General features: G+C 44.4%; 1 protein-coding gene across 4 annotated transcripts in view; it reads right to left on the reverse strand.

Annotated features, from left to right (window-relative positions):
- Positions 1 to 17,367, reverse strand: part of FARP1 (FERM, ARH/RhoGEF and pleckstrin domain protein 1) — a 294,494-nt gene that overhangs the window by 83,589 nt on the left and 193,538 nt on the right. For all 4 annotated transcript variants that reach the window (XM_019444039.2, XM_019444038.2, XM_053893079.1 and 1 more), the window contains exon 3: positions 16,125 to 16,229. In XM_019444039.2, the coding sequence (XP_019299584.1) occupies positions 16,125 to 16,229 (105 nt within the window). The remainder of the gene's footprint in view (positions 1 to 16,124; positions 16,230 to 17,367) is intronic.

Here is a 17,367-nt window from a genome sequence, read left to right on the forward strand (position 1 = left end):
CAAGAGACAGTATGGAAAAGGCGGGATGCACTTGTCTGGAGCTCTGAGGTGAAGCCTGGACAGGAGATCTCACACTAGAAGTCACCACAAGGTGCCCAGGTGACTCAGTCATTTAAGCATCCAACTCTTGGTTTCAGCTCAGGTCATGATCTCATGGTTCAAGGGTTCGAGCCCCACGTCAACCTCTGCAAGGATAGCGCGTAGCCTGCTTGGGATTCTCTCTCCCTCCATCTCTGCTCCTCCGCTGCTCATGCCCTATCTCTTTCTCTCAAAATAAATAAAACATTTAAAAAAACTAAACAACAACAAAAACCTACTAAGAAAAAAAGGAGGAGGGAGAGGAGGGGAGGAGAGGAGGAGGGGGACAAAGGGGGGGGAGGAGGAAGAGAAGGGTGAGGAGGAAGAGGAGGGGGGGAGGGGGACGAGGTGGGGAGGAGGGGGAGGAGGAAGGGAAGCAGAAGCAGAAGCTGCCACCATCCTGACTCCATAGAGGATAAGCATCACGGAGACTCATGGAGGATAAGGCTCCCCGAGTCCAGAGGATGAAACCTATGAGCACCGATGACACGTCCACCACGGACCAGCCAGGTGGAAGCAGATGAGAACAGAAGGAAAAAAGGAGAGTGGTGTCACAGAAGTCATGGGAAGGCAGTTTCCAGAAGGAAATATACCAAGAACTGTTCAAATAAGATGAGAACTAAAAGTTCTGCTGGTGAGTTGACTCAGAGGTGGGGCTGAAAGTCTGGCGGGTGGTGAAGAGGCAGGAAGGACACAGACTTTTCCAAGAAGCTTGGCTGAGAGGCAGGCAGCAAGAGACTAGGGCCACAGGGGGTGAGGGATCAGATAAGGGTATTGTTGAATTACTTGTTATTATTATTCTGTTTTTCAAATGTTTTTAAGTAATCTATATGCCTAATACGGGGCTGGAACTCACAATTCCAAGATCAAGAGTCGCATGCTCTACTGACTGAGCCAGCCAGACGCCCCTATTTGCTTGTGAGTCACAGAAAACTGGGTGCGTCTAAAAAAGTGGAGGGATTCAGGGGCACCTGGGTGGCTCAGGCGGTTGAGCGTCCAGCTTCGGCTCAGGTTTGTGAGTTCGAGACCCGTGTCGGGCTCTGTGCTGACTGTGTAGAGCCTGCTTGGGATCCTCTGACTCCCTCTCTCTCTGCCCTTCTCATGCTCTCTATGAAAAAATAATAAACATTAAAAAAAATTTTTTTTAAAGCAAAGGCATTGAGAATATGAGCAAGAAGGGTTAGTCACCAATGTCCTAAGGGATGTGAGAAGATGGCCCTAAAACCCAGGGCAACGGCCTGAGGTAGAAGGAAGAGCTATTCCACTGAGGGAGACAGAAAGGCCAGTGGCAGATGGGAGTTTACATTTCTGTGCCGGGAGCAGGGAAGTTCCTCGTGGAGGCTTTCTGCTTCCCCAGTCAAGTGGGAGGCCTGGAGGACTGAGGCAAGCAGTGAATACTGGAAATAGTTGCACCGGACGGCGCGTTAACTGGAGAACCCCAGTGGGATTTCCCAGGGCTGCCGAGCGGCCACTCATGAGCCTGTAGGCCTGCGCTCTCCCAGCCACCTCGGGGAACCGTCTCCGCGAACCTTCCCCACTGCCAGCTCTTCCTCAACTTCCACAAGCCACTCAGGACAAAACAACTGTGCTCTGGCAACATAGCCGCCAATTTTATGAATTGTTTTAAAACATCTCTCGTCTGTTTTTGGCATTTCTGTGGAAAGCATCGAATACAATCACCAACTGGAGCCAATTGAGCATGTGGTTTTACAACACGCAGGTCTGGGAACATCAGACCGGCCTGAATTAGCCTGTTTGGTCGAGCTCTGCAGCAAGAAGGCTATGAGCCATCGATCACGTCACAGCTGACCCGCTGGGTGAGAACTCAGGGCCTCCGGGAACCTCACCGTTTACCAGTTACATTGATGTTTGCAGGGCTCAGAGAAAAGGTCTTGCACACGCAGGACTTAAACTACTATAAATGGGGGGCGCCTGGGTGGCTCAGTCGGTTAAACGGCCGACTTCGGCTCAGGTCATGATCTCGCGGTCCGTGAGTTTGAGCCCCGTGTCGGGCTCTGTGCTGACAGCTCGGAGCCTGGAGCCTGATTCAGATTCTGTGTCTCCCTCTCTCTGACCCTCCCCTGTTCATGCTCTGTCTCTCTCTGTCTCAAAAATAAATAAACGTTAAAAAAAAAAAATTTAAACTACTATAAATGGATGAGCTACAGGGAACAAGAAAAATAAGGCTGCCGCCTGACCAGAGTTAAAGCGTTGAAGTTTGCTATATGGGGAAGGCGGCTGGGAAGCATCTAGACTAGACTAGGTCATCTTAGACCAATCACTTGTTCACTGAACCTAAGCAGGACAGAAACAAGTTCCAGACAAGTTAAAAAGGCAACAAAGGCACCATCACCTATCCTTCCCCACCGATGGATCTCCAGACGGTCACAACTGTAATGATCTCCATGTCTAATCGCCCCGCCCACCCCTTCCACCAGGCCACACTTCCCTGTCTTCTCTAACACCGTGCAGCTAGGCTCCAGAGCACATCCATGCTACCTGACTATACAGGGATTTGGTTTAAATGAATGGATTTCTAGAAACGTCATTCCAATCAGTACAACCCACTGAATCAGGGAACTTCCCTTGCTGGGGTTTGAAGGCCCATAGAAGAGGCTGCTGGGGCCACCATGCCCGACAACCACGGACTCGGTGGCTTGGACAACAGATCTGGAGGCTCATGGTGTCATGGGTTGGGTTTCTCCCGAGACCTCCCTCGACTTGTAAATAAATGTCTGCCTTCCGGATGTGCACACCCACGACCATCCCACGACCATCGTTCTGTGCACACATACTCCAGGTGTCTCTCTGGTATGTCCAAATTTCCTCTTTGTAAAGTGACAAGTGTCAGTGGATTAGGGCCCACTCTAATGGCCTCATTTTAACTTAACCATCTCTCTTTTTTAAAAAAATCTTTATTTACTTTTGAAAGAGAGAGAGAGACAGAGACAGAGACAGAGACAGAGACAGACAGACAAATAGACACAGGGAGATATAGAATCCGAAGCAGGCTCCAGCTGCTCTGTCAGCACAGAGCCTGACGGGGGCTCTGTGAACCACGAGATCACGACCTCAGCCAAAGTCAGATGCTTAACCGACTGAGCCACCTAGGCACCCATTAACCACCTCTTTAAAGGTCCTATCCTCAAGTACAGTTTCATTCTGAGGTACTGCGTGTTAGAGCTTCAACACAGAAATTTTAGGAGGCCACAACTCAGCCTATAACATCTATCTTCCACAATTTGGTATCAACACAGCTTCCCAGCCCAGTGTTCTCCCATTTGCCTACATTTCAGTCAGGTTCCCTTTTTTCCTCTGCTCTTCTTCTGTTAATGTTAGTGTTAAGTGAGAACAACACTTTACTGCCTAGTTATGAAAGGCAGGGCAAGATGAGCCACTGCTCCCAAAGCGGTTTCTGTTCTTTCCCTAAACCTTTTTAGCCCCTATCATGTTGATGAGTGACATTTTAGGCAGATTTTGCAGGCAACTAAAATATTGGAGGTATTTTGGAAAGGTTCTTATTAAAAGAGACTCAGTTACTAGATATCTTTCAGGAAGGGCACTGGGAAGAGACTGTTTCTTGGGCACCTCCTGCATGCCAGGCACTAAACAGGTGCTTTATAAATTCTCATTTAATGCTCCTAACAATATGGTCATTTTACACAGGCAGGAAGCCAAGCTCAGAAAGCTTATTTAAGCTGCCCAAGGTCACACATAGCTGAGATTCAACATCAAGTCCATTTGACCCCAAATCTGTGCTCTAAAAGCTAACAGACTCAACAAAAGCTCAGCTCTCCTCTTCAGGTTTAAAAATCAAAACTGCAGGGTGCCTGGGCGGCTCAGTCGGTTGAGCATCCGACTTCGGCTCAGGTCATGATTTCACAGTTTGTGGGTTCGAGCCCCGCATCAGGCTCTGTGCTGACGGCTTGCTCAGAGCCTGGAGCCTGCTTCAGATTCTGTGTCTCCTTCTCTCTCTGCCCCTCCCCTGCTCACGCTTTGTCTCACTCTGTTTCTCAAAAATAAATAAATGTAAAAAAAAATTTTTTTTTAAATAAAAATCAAAACTGCATACAACAGGGGCGCCTGGGTGGCTCAGTCAGCTAAGCGTCCGACTTCATCTCAGGTCATGATCTCGTGGCTCGTGAGTTCAAGCCTCACATCGGGTTCTGTGCTGACAGCTCAGGGCCTGGAGCCTGCTTCCGATTCTGTGTCTCCCTCTCTCTCTGCCCCTCCCTCACTCATGATCTCTCTTTCTCTCAAAAATAAACAAACATTAAAAAAAATTTTAAAAACTGCATACAAAAATATTTCATCACCTATAACATATATAGGAGCCAGATAAAATGTTATAGAAAATTATCTAGTGTCTAGAATTCATTGCAACAAAGTAGTCTTTCCACAAGCTAATTCCAACAAGAAATAACTTTACTTTGAATTTGTTTGTAATAATTTGTTTAAATGTAATTTTTAATATTAATGTTAAGTGTGGCTTTCTTTTTAAACCAATTAGAGATTTTTGATTCTGTCATAGATTTACAGAGACTGGATTTATCTTCCTACAGGAAAAACAAATAAACAAAAATAAAAAAAAAAAAGGGAAAAACATACTTAGCACAACATATCTGAAGGCTGAGGACACCAGACAATGAGAAACTGTGATCCCTCAGAGACAAAATAAAATCACGATCCCTACACTTGCCCTAGACTTCTGTGTACATTAGGTTTCCAGGCTGTGGTACAGAGAAGAAAAACCCGGAAAAATCCATGAGTTGAAAAGGTGGGGCTGACAGATCACCGGGGGGGGGGGGGGGGGGGGGGGCGAGTAATAAAGAGTAGGAAGCTCCCTCCAGAAAGATCATTTAGAAGAGTATAGAAGGTTCCCATTGAGTAATCAGCTGAATACTGATCAATGTCAACTTGTGAAGAAAGTACCCAAGATTTGGGAGAAAGAACCAATGAAAAGATTCAAGGTATCAGTGCCTGGTGCTCACAGAGTCAGGAACACTACCAATTCTCACCAGCAATATCAGACAACCCGAGGATTCTGGGCACTGGGCAGAGTACTGAAGAGTCATCCCTTAGCACTGAGGAATAATTAACCCCGGACTATACAGTACATGAGACCCATTTAATGTGCTTAAAAGCCAGATATGAGAGGATTAAATGGTTTCCAAATAACTTAATTGCATCCCAGAACACTCAATAAAAATTTATAGGAATATAAAACTATCTAGTACTCAACAAGGTAAAATTTACAATATCTGACATCCAATAAAGAAAAATCACCAGACACACAAGGAAGCAGGAAAACAGGACCCATAATCAGACAAAACACTCTGACCTGGAATGCAGGCATTATAATTAGCAGAAGAAGGACATAAAGACAGTTATTATAACTGTATTCCTTATGTTCAAAGTTGAGATATAGAAAACATAAAAAGACCCAGATGAAACCTCTAGAGATAAAAACCACATTGGGAGATTAACACACACACACACACACACACACACACACACACACACACACGATAAGATGAAAATCAGATTAGACCTTGCAGAAAAAATACTAATGAACTTGAGGATGCAGCAATAGAAACAATTCAAAATGAAATAGAAAGATAACCAAGACATTAATAGCACATCACAGAACTGTAGAACAACTTTAGGCATCCTAACATGCATGGCACTGGAGTCACAAAGGACAGGAGGTGGCAGTGGAGGGGGCAAAAAACAGGACAAAAAATGAAAAGAAAGAACAGCTGAAAATTTTCCAAATTTGGTGAAAACTGTAAACCCAACAGATTCAAAAAGCTCAGAAAATCTCCAGCCTAAGAAATGTGAAGAAAAGTGCATGGAAGCACATCATCACCAAACTGCTCAAAAACAGCAGTAAAGAGGCAATCTTAAAATCAGCCAGATATGGGGCACCTGGGTGGCTCAGTCGATTGATTTCAGCTCAGGTCATGATCCCAAGGTCATGGGATCAAGCCCCAAGCTTACGATTCTCTCTCTCTTTCCCTCTGCCTCTCTTCCCTGCTTGCAATCTCTCTCTCTAAATAAATAATATAAATAAACAGCCAAAGAAGATTATGCACAAAGGAACAAAGGTAAAAATGACAGCAGACTTCTTGTCAGAAACAATGCAAGTGGGAATGCAATGGGGCAAGATTTTAATGCCCTTGAAGAACAAAATTATTAGAATTTTATACCCAGCAAAAATGTCTTTCAAAAAGGAAGGCAAAATAAGGACTCAAACATATGAAAGCTGAGAGAAGTCATTGCCAGCAGGGCTGTACAAGAAGAAATGTTAAAGGAAGTCCTTCAGGCAGAAAGAAAATAATATCAGATGGAAATCTGTGTCTACACAAAGGAACGAGGGACACCAAAATGTCAGTTGTGTGGTTAATATATACAATATCTGAGACATTTTTAATATTATTCATAGACAACTGACTGGTAAAAATAACAACGTAGTGTGGGATTCATAACTTTTGTAAAAGAAAATAATATGACAAAAATAGCAAAAAAAATCAGAAAAGGGAAAATGGAAGTATACTACTGTAAGTTCTTATACTGTAGGTGAAGTGGCATAATCTCTCTTAAAGACAGGCCCTGATAAGTTGAAAGTGTGTATTATGAACCCAAAAGCAACTATGAAAGTTACAAATGAAAGAGTTATAGATTATAAGCCAACAAAGAAGGTAAAATGGAATCACTGAAATATTTAATTAATCAAAAGACAGGCCAAAAAAAGGAAGAATGGGTAAGACGAAGAGAAAATAGCAAGATGCCCCATTTAAATCATATCAGCAATCACATTAAATGTAAATGTTCTAAACACCCCCAATTAAAAAGCAGGATTGTTAGACTGGACAAAAAGGCAAGGCCCAAATGTATGCTACCTTTAAGAAACACACTGCAATATAAAGATGCAAAAAAGTTAAAAGGAAAAGAATGAAAAACGTATATTATGCAACCAGTAATTTTAAAAAATTACAGCAGCTATATCAGTATCAAGGTAAATATCAGAACAAAGAATATCACCAGGGATAAAGAAGGAATATTTTTCATAACAAAGGTGTCAATTAATTCAGAGGGTAGGAAAATCTTAAGTATTTATACACTTAAAAACAGAACTTCAAAATACATGAAGCAAAAAGTGATGTAATAGCAAAGAGAAATAGAAAAATCCACAGAGTCTGAGATTTTAATACTTCTCACTAGTCCTGGGAAGGGCACTCTCTTCCCAGTCAGCAAGGCCCAGATGCCAAAGCATCAAGAATACAGAAAATAAAAAAATACTGAAGGATAAGATCAGTGGTTGTGAGGGCCTCAGAGAGGAGGGAGGGATCCGTAGGTAGAGCAGAGGACATTTTTAGGGAAGAGAAACTATTCTTTATGATACTTTGATGGTGGACACATGTCAAAGACATTTGTCAAAACCGATAGCATATACAACACAAAGAACGGACACTAATGTAAACTTTGGACTGTAATATGTTAATACTTGCTCAACAATTATAATACACATATCACACGACTGCAAGATGTTAAAAAATAAGGGACCCTGTGCATTTGGGGGGGGTCAGTATACGTACGGTACCTCTCTTTACTTTCTGTCCAGTTTTTCTGTAAAGTTAACATTTTTTTAAAAAGTCAATTAATTAAAAAACAAATGAGAACAAAAAACCCCACGTATCTCTCCAGCTTAAGAAATGGAATGTTGCCCATTGCTCTATTTTTCCCGTGATCCATCCTTCTCCCAGACTCTCTGCTCAAGGAAAGCTTTGCCTCCTCTGAGAACTGCCCCATCGACCCAGCCATCGTGGCCTCACACCACGGTGCTGCTGGTGATGTGTGATGACAGAGGCACCCCACGGCCTCATTTCTGCTGGGTTCCCAAACTTCCATCTGTCTGTGGCTCAGCAAGTCTTCATCCTTTACACCTGGCATGTGTCCACAAAGACCCCCCTCTGGGATGTAGATGCCCTCAGACCCCCGGGGGAAGAAGCAACAGTCAGGACAGGAGGCTGCTACTAAGCATACGGGAAGGAAATCTGGCCAACGCCAGTGGGGCTGGGAAACCACCAACAAGGGATGTAGCCATGGTTTCTATGGCTTCAAGCCCCTAGAAAGCAAGTCTGCAACTACAGAGTGAAATGCGTCCCTCCAAAATTCTTATGTTGAAGTCCTAACCTCGCTATGTGACTGTCTCTGGAGAAAAGGTGTTCAGAAGTTAATTAAAGTTGAATAAAGTCATAAAAAGATAGAACTGTGGCCTTATAAGAGGAGGAAGATCTCGGTCTCTGTCATGTGAGGACACCGTGAGAAGGTAAACCTCTACAAGCCAGAAAGAGTGTCCTCAACGAAAGTGACCATATAAAATATAAATATAAAATATAAACTAAACAATAAGATGCCCATCTTCTTCCTGAGCTTTATCAGCACGCATTAGACACTGGAACCATTTTATCAGATCAGTAAGCACTGTGGCTTTAACAAAACACTGGTGGGCCAACTTCTCTGGTTTCTGAGTTAGAAGGCAAGCACAAGATACAACAGATATCCGAGTACCTCCCACGCGCAGGAATCCTGCTGGGCTTGTGACTGTAAAGTATCAGAATTAATCCTCATGACAATCTTGTAAAATCACCACTTATTAATCCCATTTTCCAGATAAAGTACAAAATCAAAGAGGTTCAGTATCTGCCCAGCTGCTATATGACAAAACAAATGTTCAAACAGAGATTTACAAGCCACGATGCATGCCCTTCCCGGGATCCTCAACAGGCTGATGAGATAAATCTTATTATACACCTATCTCTACCACTGAGGCTCACACAGCTCTCTGGGAGGGACCAGTGTGAGGAAAGGCAGCCAAGCGTAGCAGAGAGCGGCTTGCTGAGACAGGCTTGTGTGAAAATCCTGGTTATGAAGATCATTGTCAAGTATCGGGCAAGTTACCTCTCTGAACCTTCTCACTGTAACATGGAGATGATAAAACACGCACCTCAGAGAAATATTTTAAAGCAGAGATTGGCCAACTAAGGCTCATGGGCCAAATCCTGACTATCATGTGTTTTGGTACAGCCAAGACCGGCCTTTACACTTCTCGTGATTGGAAAGAAAAAAAAACAAAAACCAAAAAACAAAGGAGTGTATTTCATGATGTGAGAACTCTGAAATTCAAATATCCATGCCCCTAAGTAAAGTTTTATTGGGACACAACCATGCACATCTATTTAGATATTGTCCATGGCCGTTTTTGTGCTGTGATGGCAGTGTTGGGTGGTTGCCATGGAGACGGTATGGCCCGCAAAACCCAATCCATTTACTGTCTGGCTTTTTGCCAACCTCTCATAAGAAGAACAAATGAGATGCATTCAGGTGTGCAGCAGAGTCCAAGGGCAGCCAGGCCAAGGTCTCTGAGTTCACTCCAATGGCAAGCTACTGTTTTTCTGGCCTTTTACCAGCCCTTACAGTCTAGCTACCAATTAGCTGGCATATTAAGGACAGAGTCTTGACTCCTAGGATCAATAGCATTTCTGCCACGGAAAAGACCAATCCATAAAAAAAGCTGATGAAAAGATTTCTCTGCTCCTGTGGGGCAATCTCCCGGGCACGGCTTCCTGGACTCAAAGCCAAGGGCAGGCCAAACTTGCATGTAAACACAGCAACCAACTCTATTAACTGGCAAGCCACAGGACAAGTCTAATTAAGGGTAGAGCGCAATTGATTACTAATTATCACTAGTTTATTTCCCATCCTGAGAAACACATCTTAGACCACAGAAAGTACTCCTTCTCCCCGAGGCTTTTTTCAAACCCTTGCAGAACGGCCTGCCCTGACGTGGGTGTTTCATGTGATGGAAACGAGACAAGGGGCGGAAGGCTGGGCTCAGACGTGAGCCTACCGTCTAGGCACAAAGGTCCACAATTCTGTGTACCAGGGACTCTGGGGATCCTAGTTTCCCCCGTAACAGGCACAGGCCCATGGGCAAGGCCAGCTGTGACGGCCCACGTTCAGACATTTTGAGACCCACCAGGCTTCGCCTTGGTTTGGCAGACAAGTAAACAGCCTCCCAGAGGAAGCCCAGTAAAGGTAATAATCACAACAGTAGCATTTAAAAAACGATAATATGTCTGTGTGCACCGCAGCGTTTTTCACAACCACCGAGGGGTGGAAGCAACCTCAACGTCCACCAACAGATGAACGGGCACACACAACGTGGGACAGCCATACAACAGAATATCACCGAGCCTCAAAAAGCACGGATACCCTGTCATATGCTACACCGTGGGGGAACCTCACATCATGCTCCGTGAAACAAGCCAGTCGCAAAAAGACAAACACTGTGGGAGTCCACTTAGAGGGATCTAGAGTAGTCAAACTCACAGAGACGGAAAGTAGGTTGGTGACTGCCAGGGGCTGGGGGGAGGACAAGAGAGCTGTATCACAGGCACGGAATTTCGGGTTTTTAAGATGTGGCACAATGTGGATACAGTTAACACTATCGTACTGTCCACTCAAAGGTGGTTAACACGCTAACACTTACGTTAGCTGCTCTTGGCAATTTAAAAAATGGGAATGATCAGAGTTTCCGTAACTAACACTTTCTGAACACTCGAGTAGGTCCCAGACACAGGGATTACATGTGCTGATTTTTTTTTTAAATTTTTTTAACGTTTTTAATTTATTTTTGAGACAGAGAGAGACAGAGCATGAACAGGGGAGGAGCAGAGAGAGAGAGGGAGACACAGAATCGGAAGCAGGCTCCAGGCTCTGAGCCATCAGCCCAGAGCCCGACGCGGGGCTCAAACTCACGGACCATCAGATCGTGACCTGAGCTGAAGTCGGACGCTTAACCGACTGAGCCACCCAGGCACCCCTACATGTGCTGATTGACATTATCACATATGAGCCTTTCAAAAACTCCACAAGTTGGGCACTCTTCCCTCATTTCTACCCACGTGCAGAGCGAGGGTCAGCGAGGCCAGCCCCCTGCTCCTGTCACCCTGCTCCAGGGACTTGAGGGCTGACAGTTGGACCTGCAGAGCTCCTTTCCCGGGCTGCTACAAAACACCACCCCACTAGAAATCGACAGAATCTCAGAAGGCAATAGAAACTACCGGATACCTATCTTAAATTCCCAAGCACCTTTACTAAGAGCAGAGATGAAAACCCAGCCAGACCCCTCCATTCAGCCTCTGGATACTTTTTGGTCATTATTTCTGCTCCTCTGTGCTTTTATTTCATTGAGTTTTGGGGATAAAGTTTAACTGATGTTCTGTTTTTTAAATGTTCATTTATTTTGGGGGAGGGAGGGGCAGAGTGACGAGGACAGAGGATCTGAAGCGAGCTGCACGCTGACATCAGCACAGAGCCCGTTATGAGGCTCAGACTCACGAACCCTGAGATCACGACCTGAGCCAAAGTGGGATGCTTAACATACTGAGCCAACCAGGTGCCCCTTATTGACGTTTTATACACACACGGTGCACATGTAGTAAGCCTACAGCTCACTGAATTTTTACATGCTGATTGCACGCGTAGAACCAGCACCCAGATTAAGAAACAGAGCACGGCCAACGGCCCCAGAATCCCTCCTTGTACCCTTCTCCAGTCACCTCTACTGCCTCACCTAACAATGACAGATTAATTGTCGCAACAACTTCTTTCTTAAATTTTATAAAATTAACTGTCGGGTTGGGATTTTGTAATTGACAGAGAATAAAATATGGAAATATTGTCAGAATGGAAGGATGATGGACAGCATGGGCTTGTGTTTAGACAGAACTGAACTTGAATCAAAGCTATGGCATTTCCTAGCTGTGAACCTCTGGACGAGGACTTAACCCCTTTAAGCTTTAGCTTCCTCATCAGAAAAAGGGTATATGATGGGCACTTCCTGGAATGAATGAAATACTGTAGGTAAAACTAATATGATGCCTTGCAACGAGGTATTACTCTCCAGGGCACGTGTTAGCAAACTGTGGCTTCCTGTATCCTAAATAAAGTTTTATTGGAACAAAGCCCATCTATTCATTTACATATCACCCATGGCTGCTTCCACACTATAAGGGCAGACTTGAGTAGTGGCAACAGAGACCCTACAGCCTGCAAAGCCTTAATATAGTATTTATTATCTGGCCCTTTGTAAAGTGTACTGATCCTTGCTTTAGAATATGGGCCATGTTAGCTGTTGTGTCCACAGGGACCAGAACAGTCTGGCACATGGTAAGCACTCACGTGGTGGCTTTTTTTGTGTGTTACATGCGACAAATAAACACCTGTTTTTTTGGTCATCGTTACTAGGTTTTCTGTATTTTGCAGCTGAACATATTACAAGAAAGCAGTGAGATCATAAAAATCAAGCACGATAAAACTTAAAAGTCACCAGCACAGGTGCTGGTGCACAGGAAGATGAACAGGTTTGTAAATTTTCGAAAGGCACTGAACTTGGGGTCAGAAGAACATAGTTAGAATCTCAGCTCCACCATTAGCTAGTTGGCTGACCCAGATACGGAACAGTTATGAGAATCTTAATGCCCTCAACACTACTATTTTTCGTTTAGAAAGGCATCTCCAGCTGGCTCAAACAGGGCAAGAATGGAGTCAGGGAAGCCATTAGGACCTTGTAGTAATTCAGGCAAAGGTGTTAGAAATAATGAGATAGCATATCCTCCAGTGTTCGGAGAATCATTATTTTAACACAAAAAAAGTTTATGAAACAATGTTCCATAGAACTTACAACACGGTATTGTAATTATTTGTTTCCTTGTCTCTCTTACCAAGCTGTGCACTTTTTTTTTTTCTCTTTCAAGCTGTGCACTTCTAATGAATGGAAACCATAACCTCCTCTTGCTGTCACTTTGTATCACGTGTCTTCCATGATATAAAGTATGAGGACTGAGGCCGTGTAGGCACAAGAAATTTGTTGGATAAATAGAATGCAGAATTAGATTTGGCCGATCTGTGGTCATGCGCCATATGAAAAAGGACTGGGAGTCAGGGAGGCTTAAAGTTTAATTTAAGTATGAGGAAATGGCGAAGAGTATTTGGAGACAGGAATAAGCTGAGAAAACACTATTCACACCCACTTTTAGGTATGTGACAGATTGGTTCATTCACCATCTACCCACTCGCCTCCTGTGTATGTCTTCCTCGCAACACTCTCTTCCTTTGCTGTGACGAGTCCCTCTCCTGGTTTTCCTCCTCCCCATCTGCACCTCCTATGAGAGTTCTTCCCTCTCTGTCCATCCCTTAAATGCTGGTGTTCCACGCTGGCTTCCTTTCTACTCTCTACGCTCTCATCCAGTTTCAGAACTTCAATTAATATTTAAAATAATCTTGCGGGGGAGCCTGAGTGGCTCAGTCAGTTAAGCGTCCAACTCTTTATTTCGGCTGAGGTCATGATCTCACAGTTTATGAGATTGAGCCCTGCGTCGGGCTCAGTGCTGACACTGAGGAACCTGGCTGGGATTCTCTCTCTGCCTCTCCCCTGCTTGTGTGCACGCACACACTCTCTCTCAAAATAAACATTTAATTAAAAAAATAGTCCTATGAGTCTTAAATCTCCATTTCAGCTCACATCTCTTTCCTGTGCTCTGGAAAATACACCCACAGGCCCTGCCCACTGGATGTCTCCACTGACACCCCCAAGTCCTCATGTCTGGGATGGAACTCATTGTCTTTATCTCTTCCCAGACATGGTGAGGCTTTCATCCCCAGCGATTGGTACCACTGTCCCCCAGATGGCAAAGCTGGAAAACCCAGCTGCTCTGAGCCTGCTTTGTCTCACAAGCCCATCCATTCAGTCACATCCCCAACCACCTCCTCCTCCAAAACCTCTTGAATCCACCCATCTCGCTCCAGCCCACCACCTCGGTTCTCCCGTAATCCCTTGCCGCTACGCCTCCAGCCAGAAACACAGCAAACCCCTAACAGCCTTCCTGATTCTAGTCTTTTCCTATTGCAGTCCAGCCCAGTCCTCTTTCTAAACCATAAACCAGATCATACCATGTTCCCTTTAAAACACACAGACAGCTTCCCAAACACACGAGCTTGGTACAGAACTGTGCTGTCCCACACAATAGCCGCTAGCTACACGTGTCTCCTGAGCACCTGCAATGCGGATGGCATGAATCAAGAGGGTCTGTGTTGGATGCACACCAGACTCAAAGGCTCCGCATGAAAAAATGTGAAATAGTTTATTCATAGTTTTTGCTCCTGATCACATGTTGAAATGGTAATGGTTTTGGACGTATTACATTAAGTTACAAATACTTTTAATTTCACTTTTTTTTTTTTAAACAAAACTGCTAGAAAATGTGAAATTACATACATGGCTCATATTTTATTTTTACTGGACGACTGGTATAAAAGTCCTTCGAGATGTGGCTCCCTGCCTACTTTCCAGTTTCCTCTTTCTCACCTCCTTCACCTGAGCCTCTCCTCCTTACCTGTCACCCCCAGCCTTCCTTGCACGCTCCTGCAGGTTGTTTTCTGCTCTTTATACATGGGTCCCCCCTCTCACTGGAACATTCTATTATTTTTAATGTTTATTTATTCTTGAGAGAGAGACAGGGAGCACGAGTGGGGAAGGGGCAGAGAGAGAGGGGGAGACACAGAATCCGAAGCAAGCTCTGGGCTCTGAGCTGTCAACACAGAGCCCGACACGGGGCTCGAACCCACGAACCGTGAGATCATGACCTGAGCCAAAGTTGGATGCTTAACCAACTGAGACACCTAGGCTTCCATGGAACACTCTTTCTATTAGGTCAACTCCTACTGGCCTCATGGGACTCAGCTTTGTAGTATCTGGGAAGGATTTCCTGAACACCAATGTTATTTGTTACCCCCACTGCCCAATGCTCCCTGGCTCCAATGGAAAACACCTGTCACATGCCCTGTGCTGGTCACTGACTAAGCTTGACACCCCCCCCGGATCATACATTCCCTGCACCTTAATTACCGGATCCCTGGAGCAGTGGCTAGCAAGTCCTAGCTACTCTGTATACAGAATGGAAGAATAAACAGAAATACAGTCAATGAACTTATAGTTGCATAGAGTGTCTAATACAAGAATCAGATACAGCCTTAAGAAAGTGCCATTAGCCAAAACACAAAAGGAACAATAAGCTATGTTCTAACTTTTGGGTTCAAATGGGCGAAACCTTTGTAAAGAGCATGACATATTTTTCAAATTTTACAATGATCAAACCTATGGATTAGGCAACCCCATGCCCTTGGATCCCACGTACTGAAACTTGAACGTAAGCTTCAGTGTACTTGCGGTAGCTTCCTTTGTTGTAAAAGCAAGAGACTAGAAACAAACTAAGTACCCCATCATCTACAACAGACGTAAATCACGGTCATGTCTATTCAGCGGAATAGCGTGCAATGGAGAAGAAGGCAGGGGATTCTATGCATGGGAAAGAAGAGATCTTCATGATACATTAACTGAAGTAGAGTGTAAGGTACATGTCATTATATGTTGTTTCCACACATTAGTGTGTTTCAAAAGTATGCGTGTGGGGCTCCTGGGTGGCTCAGTCAGTTAAGCGTCAGACTCTTGATTTTAGCTCAGGTCATGATCTTGAGGTTCATGGGATCCAGCCCAGTATTGGGCTCTGTACTGAGAGTTCAGAGCTTGGAATTCTCCCTCTGCACCTTCTCTGCTCTCTCTCACTCTCTCTCTCTCTCTCTCTCTCTCTCAAAATAATAATAATAATAATAATAAACTTAAAAAAAATGTGTGTGTACAGACACATAAGCAGACTTTTATTAGAAGGGTACAGAAGCAACTGGTAATGGTGGTTTCTGGAGGGACAGGCAAGGGAAAAGGGTCAGAGGGAGCTGGTGTTCATCAAGCTCTTTGAACTTGCTAATCCTATGTACATAGTACTTTCAAAACAGTTTAACAAGGGCTTTCTGGCTGTTTTTCTTCTAGGACATGTATGCATGGCCAAAGAACCAGACTGATTCCTCTGCTTTCCCAAGCTGAACAGATGGTAAAATATCAACATTAATTTCCCATCACTTACCGTGATCTTTTTGTGGTCGGGAAACTCGAGGCCAAAATAGTCCCCTTCCACGAGGTTGAGGTGGTTGCAAACTGCATCCAGCAACACTTTCCCAGGGGCTCTTTGCTGGAAACAGAAACAACAGGAGTCACCCCCTCTGAGACAGGCAGATATGAGAACAAACCATGGCTCCCACCACCAGAAGCCTCTTCATTCCTGAATCTTCAGCCCTTCTCAGCTTGCCGCCATCCACCTTCCAGAACCCTGACCGCCTGATCACCAGACCCCCGGCCGCATACCTCTGAGCCTTTTCCAGGCTGTTTTCACACTTAGATGATAATTCTCTGCCATTTTCTCCCCAGCACGGTCCCAGGCACCACCCCCTTTTTAGAAATAGACTTTATTTTTTAGGGAAGTTTTAGATTTACAGAAAACTGAAGACAAAGTACAGAGAATTCCAACATCGCTCTTCTCACCACACACATAGAATCCCTTATTCTTAATCTTGCATCCATGTGGTACAGTGGTTACAAATATTGAGCCAACACTGATACATTATCATCACCCAGAGTCCACAGTTGGCATTAGGGTTCACTCTGCATTGTACAGTTCTATACTTCCTGACAAACATGTAATATTGTGTATCCTAACATGTAATATCATGGAGACACTATCACAGGATCAAGGAGGATAGTTTCACCATCCTAAGAATCCACCATGTGCCATCTAGTCAACCCTCCCCCGCTTCTCCGAACTCCTGGCTACCACTGGTCTTCCTACTGTCTCCAGTCTCACTTCTTCCGGAACGTCATACGTTTGGAATCGTACGGTACGTAACCTTTTCCTATTGGCTTCTGTTGCTCAGCAGCACGCACGTAGGTCCCTAGATGTCTTTTCGTGGCTTCCTAGTTCATTTCTCTTATTGCTGAATAATATTCCCTTGTGTGAATGTACCACAAATTATTTATCCATTCACCCACTGAACGACATCTTGGTTACCACCCCAGTTTAGGCAATTAAGAAGAAAGCTGCTAAAATAGGCATTGGGGAGGGCACTTGTTGGGATGAGCGTTGGGTGTCGTAAGTAAGCAGTGAATCTCGGGAATCTACCCCCAAAACCATGAGCACCCTATACACACTGTATGGTAGCTAACTTGACAATAAATTATATTTAGAAGGAGGAGGAGGAGGAAGAGGACGAGGAGGAGGAGGAGGAGAAAGCTGCCATAAATATTTATGTGTGGGTTTTGTATGGACAGAAGTT

Source organism: Panthera pardus, unplaced genomic scaffold, assembly GCF_024362965.1.
Source record: "Panthera pardus isolate Hobbes unplaced genomic scaffold, ASM2436296v1 HiC_scaffold_1, whole genome shotgun sequence".
Taxonomy (NCBI): Eukaryota; Metazoa; Chordata; class Mammalia; order Carnivora; family Felidae; genus Panthera; species Panthera pardus.